We start from the raw sequence: 6494 nt of genomic DNA, 5'->3' as shown, positions 1-6494 counted from the left end.
TGGCCCAGGGCAGTGAGGGGCAGTGAAGACAGCCCAGAGCTGGGTCTCTGGCCCACGCCGCCCTGGGGTCGGTCTCAGAGCAGTCCCAGCAGACTTCTCTCCAGCGGCAGCAGCAGGCACCCAGAAAAGGTGGAAGGTGGGGCTCTCCAGCCCCTCCAGTTTAGGAAAGGGACTCTTCCCCACACTGAAGGGCACGGTATCTCACTAAAATGGAAACCAATGTGGGCCTCTGGCCTACTAAAACCCTCTGCCGGCTCCCACTACTCCTCTTCCAGGCTTACACACTGTGTGCCAGGTACTGGTGAATCAAGGGCTTCCTGTTTGTCATCCCCCTGAATCTTTAGCAACCCTGTGACAAACCCGAACTGATTCACTGTCTGCCAAGCCCCGTGGGGATCTCCATCTGGAGTCCAGGCCCCGGCTGAGCTCGCCAGCATCAAGGTTCTCCACACGCAAACCCCTGCCCCGGTTCTAAAACCCCTGGCCATTGATTCTTTGATGACACAAAACCCTGTGTGGTCCCTGGAATAACGACTGCCTCATCCTTGGGCCTCTTATATGCTGTCCCCTTTTCCTGGAGTCACCTTCTCCTTCCTACTTCTGTGGCCAACTCCTACCTATACATCAGAACTCAATCCAATACCCGATCCTATGCACCTACTGGTCTAAATCCGCTCTGACTGGCGGTCTATGTTTTGGTCTCCAGTTTTCAACTGAGCACCAAACATTTCAGCTGGCCTAAGATAGCAATTCTGTTCCCCTCGGTGGGGCGAGCATATGTTGAACCCCGGGAAGGCATGCAACAATAATTACAGTACGGACTGTGCTAACACGTCCTATGACACTGTTTTGCATGTGCTCTAGAAATGCACTGTCCAACACGGCAGCCACTAGCCATATGTAGCTGTTTAAATTTCATTAAATAAAATAAAAGAATTCCATACCTCAGCTGCACTAACAACAGTGCAAACGCTCGGCAGGTGCATGTGACTAATGGCCACCCTCTCGGGTACTACGAGTATAGAACATTCCTGTCACGGCACCGTTTTAGGGTTCTCCAGGTGGTCAGCGGAATCCTTGCCCCACAGATAAGCTAAAGGAATGTTTCTCAAAGAGAGGCCCAAAGGGACAAAGTGGGGGGAAAATATTTGACACTCATCCAAAGGACTAAGCTCCCTAATCTATAGTTTTCAGAAATAAATAAGAAAAAGACTACCTAATAGAAAAAGAGACAAAGGATCTGAACAGATAGTTCAGAAGCAGAAACCAGCATGGCCTTTGAACATATAAAAGGATTCTCGAACTCACCCGGAAATAAAAGGCCAATTAAAAGCCACTCTGAGGTGCCATTTCCCACTGATCAGATTGGTAAAAATCTACATGTTTGAAAGCACAAAGCTGTGTGGACACTCAGACATGGCCTAGAAAACATTTCTCCACATTACAAATGCATATTCCCTGAAACCAACCCAGCAATCCTCCATCTACGAATTCATCTTACGGATTTACCAGCATCTATGTCAATGAGGCAAACACAGGTCCAGCACTGCAGCACTGTTCGTAACGAGCCAAATGCTGGAAACGATCACAGTCACCAGCCACAAAGAACCACTCTACAAACCTGGGAATATTCATGTGCGGCTGTTTTAAAAAAACCAGCAGCAGCACTCTACATATCAGAGCAGGAAGATTCCCCAAGATACATACAGTAAGAAAGCAAGTTCGAAATAGTTTGTGTGCAATGCTACATCTTTTGTGTAAAAAAACAAACAAACAAACAAAAAACTCACAAGGGGAGTAGGGCGCAGAAGTCTGGATTTGAACAAGCCTTTCCCTACAGAAAGCAGCCCTTGCAGGGCACATGAGAGGAGTGGTCACCTCGGGGGTGGAAGGTGGGGCAAAGCCCGAGTGAAGCACCCACCAGACGCCTGCTTACACTGTTCAGGTTTTGAACTAGGAGAATCTGTATCAGCCCTTCTGATTATGACAGTGAATCCTAGGCCATCTGCCTCACAATCAACAGAGATGCTCATTACAAATACAGCTCTCGGACCCTCCACCGATCCATGAAGTTGCTCTGAGCTGCTACCAAGCTCCGCCTGAGATTCCAAGGCACCCTCCAGTCCTCAAACCGTAGTGGGGTCTGCACACTGAGAACCCCGGCTCCTCCCAGCTCCAGCTGGGGAGACCCCACACCAGAGGGCTGAGACAGGAAGCTGCCAGGCAGGGCCCAGGGGAGTCTGCGCATGTGCACCCCTTGCCCTCACTGGGCCTGGCCACCCTCACAGTGCAGCCACGCAGAGTGCAGACTCGCCTCTCATCTGGAGAGTCCACGTGGAAGGTCCTCTCGATGACTGTGGTCCACTGCAGGCAGCGTATGACAAAGGTGTTGGGCCGTGGTCTTTCCGTCTTCATCAGCTGACATTCTGCAAGCAAAAGGACAGAGGGAGGGTTGAGGGGACAGCCCTTCTACCTGCAGCTCACATTCCCCGAGCCACCTCCTATGTGCCAGCCCCACATCAGATGGTGTTGGGGACACGTGAGTGACTGAGACAGCCCTGGACTTGCCCCCGTAAGGCTAGAGATGCAGTGTGTGTGTGTGGATGGGGAACGGACCACTAGACAGCTTAGCATCAGGGCAGTGATGGGGGGAAGCCCAGGCGGACCTCTCAGAGAAAGAGGCATCTGTGCCCTGAGCCCTGACAGAAGAGAGAATGTGGCCAGTCAGGCAGAAAGGTGCACCTTGTCCAGAGCCTAGAAGTGCCAGAGACGCCCCGCACACTCAGGAAATGTCAAGTTTTGCTCTAGGTGTGAGAAGAGACAGGCTGGAGAGGCAGGCAGGGACCGCCCTGCACGGCTCGGGAGCATGGGGAAGGATCTAGACTTTGTCTGAAAGCAAGAGGGAGCTACGGAAGGCTTAAATAGGGAAGGGACGTGAACAGATGCAGACAGTCCTCTGGCTGCCATGCAGAGTGAGAGAGAAGAGAGGCTGGGAGCCCAGGGAGGAGCCCAGGGAGGAGCCCAGGGAGGAGCCCAGGGAGGAGCCCAGGGAGGAGCCCAGGGATCCACCAAGAGTAGAGCCGCGGGGAGGGTAGGCGAGGGCAGACAGACATGCCAGAGGGGAGGCAGAGAGAGGCACCTAGGATGAGGCTAAAGCCTGTGGACCAGGGGGCTATAAGACCCTCCCCCAGATGGAGACAGGGAGTAGGAGAAGGTTGGGGAGAGGGGGGAGACTATAAGGCCCGTTTGGAACATGGTGGGTGTAAGGAACCTAGAGGACACCCAGAGAGCAACGTGCAGAGAGCTGCCCAGGGCAGGCTGGCCGTTCAGGTGAGAAGCCAGGGCTGGGAGCAGCCATGTCGGAGTCCCCAGCACAAGGGGAAAGCAACCAGGACCAGGCTTTAAGAGGGGACTGGGGCTGGATCCCAGCGAGAATAGGTGGGAGCAGACTGGGCAAGACTCCGGAGCAGGGAGCTTGTGGGAGAGGACAGCGGTCGGCTGAGGAGTGGCAGTGGAGACGCGAGCGTCTCGGTCATGTTCTTAAGAGATGGGATACCGAGGATACGGTGATGTGGTGACCAACCAGGTCAGCAAGGAAGGAAGGAAGGAAGCAGGGGGTCAGAGGCAGGACTGTGGTTCCGCAAGGCCCAGGCAACGGCTTTGGGCCTGCCAAGCTTTCACTGGCCAGGGTCCAGCTGGAAGGCACTACTCGGATACCGGAGAGACGGAGGACATGAGGTCAGCCCTGCCGTCAGCTGGAGGGAGGCCACGGCTGCCTCCAGGTTAGAGAGGGGGAGAAACGGGCTATTAGCAGAGCGCAGAGGCATCTGACACCAGCCAGAACCCCAGGGCCCGACCAGCAACAGCAGCTAGAACCACAGAGGCAGTGCTGCCTGGGGACGGGAGGAGGGCTGGGGAACACCTGGCTTCTCCCTGCTTCCCACGATCCCTCATCCACCGGCACAGCCCCGGGGCCCACCTAACACACGGGTAGAGCAGCAGAAGGACGGGGAACAGGGCACACAGGCCCTGGTCAGGCCCACAACCCAAGAACAGCTGACCCCATGTGCCCCCAAGACTTGCCACCGTCCTCTGAACACCCGCCCACTTCAAGACGCACCTGCAACGGAGAAGTTGTTTAGCGGGGGCAGTGTCTGGTCGGGGGCTTCGGGTCGTTCCTTATAGCCAATGAAGGAGCCATCACTCTTCAGCAGGAAATACCGCGGCCTCCAGGTCTTGATGTATTCACCTGAACCAAGAAGGGGGTGGGGACAAAGGGCAGGACAGGCAGCTCAGCGTGACAGTGCTGCACAGGGGGCACGGGGCAGGAGAAGGGTGGATGAGAGGATGGGCAGGAAGTGCCTCTCCCAGAGAAACCCTCAGGCGGCCCCTGCTGACGCAGGCGAGGCGCCCGGCTGGGCCCAGTGATTCAGAGGTCATGCCTGGCAGTCAGGTGCCTACTGAAGTGCCCCAGGGCACCAGTTGCCTCAGCGTGTGGCCAGCAGCAAGCCATCCTTGCCAGCACATGGCCCAGTCCCAGGAGAGGCCCAGGCTTTCAAACATACATGCCCTGTGGCCCTGTAAGGCCAAATCCCATGGGCTAGTATTCACCAGTGCAGCCGTGCAGGTAGATCAAATGTCAAAACACTGTGCCAGGCCGGGTATAACTGTTGCTCTGACCTTCAAGTGTCCCTTGACCCCTTCCATTTGTTCTAACCATGAATATCCAAGCACCCTGTGTACTTAACACACATGCACACACACACACGCACACACGCACACACACACAGTTACAAGAACCCACTCCTCAGAGAGCTGCTAAGAATTAAAATGAGGTGGAGTGCAAAACAGGTGAAGGGAATTAAAGGTACAAACTTCTAGTGACAAAATAAGTAAGTCACAGGGATGTGAAGTACAGCATAGGGGATTATTAGTCAATGACATTGTAATAACTCTGTATGGTGACACATGTAACTAGACTTATCATGGGGAACATTTCATAATTATCAAATCGCTATGACGTACACCTGAAACTAACAGGATACTATACGTCAATGACATGTCGATAAAATGAATAAATAAAATTTTTAGAAAATCAATAAAATAAAATGCTATTTAAGTTCTCAAAAAAAGAGATGGTGAAATAAAAACTTGTACGTAAATGTCCATGGCAGCATTAGTCATAAAAGTAAAAAGTGAAAACAGCCCAAAAGTCCATCGACTAATGAGTGAGTAAACAAACTGTGGTATATCCATACAACAGAATATTATTCGATCATGAAAAGAAACAAAGCATGGATGCTATAGCATGGATGAACCATAATTCATGTAAGTTAAAACAGTTTGTTGCAAAGGACCACAAATTAGATGAGTCCATTCATATAAAATGTCCAGACTAGGCAAATCTGCAGACATGAACAGTAGATTAGCATTCGCCTGGGGGAGGGTGGGGAGGGAAAGAAGTGAGGGCAGGCAGCCAGGTGTGAGAGTGCCTCGCAAGGGGCACCTGGGTAGAAGGAGGGTGGAGGAGAGGGCGGGCAGGAGAGCAGCAGTGAAATGCGCTAAAATTGACTGTGGTGACAAGACGCACAACTTCACTTCTCGGAGTCTTTGTTTCCTATTATAAAGATATCCATTAACTGCTTATGATGAAGATGATAATGACCATGACGATGATTAGATAACACTACAGTGGTACTTTGGGCCAGGCACTACGCTAAGTATCTGATAGGTTTTAACTTACTAAATTTTTTCCAAATGTAGATAGTAAATGATTCCATCTATATAAATTTCAAAACCTAGCAAAACCCCAAATTCAATAGCAGATTTAAAGAACCAAGTAGGTTTTATCTCAGGAATGAAAGGGTGGTTCAATATATGAAAATCAATTAATGTAATACAAAATAGAATGAAAGAAAAAAAACACATGATCATTTCAATTGAGGCAGAAATAGCATTTGATAAAAATCCAACGCTCTTCCATGATAAAAAAAAACAAAAACAAAAACACAACTTAGCAAACTCGGAATAGAAGGGAATTTCCTCCCCACGAGAAAGGGCATCTATGAAAAACCTAGCGCTAACATCGATATTCAATGAAAGACTGAAAGCTCTCCCCTAGGACTAGGAGCAAGACAATGACGTCCACTTTCCCCACTGCTCTTAAACACTGTGCTGGATGTTCCAGTCAGAGGAAAAGAAAAGAGATGAAAGGCATCCAATGTGAAGGAAAAAGTATAATTATCTTTCTTTGCAAATAACATGATCCTATAAATACAGAAAATCGCAAAGAATCCACAAAATAATTACTAGAATAAACAAATTCAGCAAAATAAAACACACAAAAATGAGCTATCTTTCTATATACCAGCAGTGAACAATCCAAAAAAGAAATTAACAATTCCATTTATAATAATATGAGGTGAAAAGTTCATACATTAAAAACTACAAAATATTGCTGAAAGAAATTAAAGACCTAAATAATGCAAAGACAT

At 50.1% G+C, this 6494-nt stretch overlaps 1 protein-coding gene across 6 annotated transcripts in view; it reads right to left on the bottom strand.

Moving 5' to 3' along the window:
* The window catches only part of LOC105300159 (RAC-beta serine/threonine-protein kinase), a 57251-nt gene that overhangs the window by 25138 nt on the left and 25619 nt on the right, over positions 1–6494 (bottom strand). For all 6 annotated transcript variants that reach the window (XM_023537932.1, XM_011372221.2, XM_011372222.2 and 3 more), the window contains 2 exons: positions 4121–4249; positions 2315–2426 (listed from right to left, as the gene is read on the bottom strand). In XM_023537932.1, coding sequence (XP_023393700.1) covers positions 2315–2426; positions 4121–4249 — 241 coding nt within the window. The remainder of the gene's footprint in view (positions 1–2314; positions 2427–4120; positions 4250–6494) is intronic.

Source organism: Pteropus vampyrus, unplaced genomic scaffold (assembly GCF_000151845.1).
Source record: "Pteropus vampyrus isolate Shadow unplaced genomic scaffold, Pvam_2.0 Scaffold203, whole genome shotgun sequence".
NCBI lineage: Eukaryota > Metazoa > Chordata > Mammalia > Chiroptera > Pteropodidae > Pteropus > Pteropus vampyrus.
Note: the sequence above shows the minus strand (reverse complement) of the source record. Positions and strands in the feature narration are given on the sequence as shown.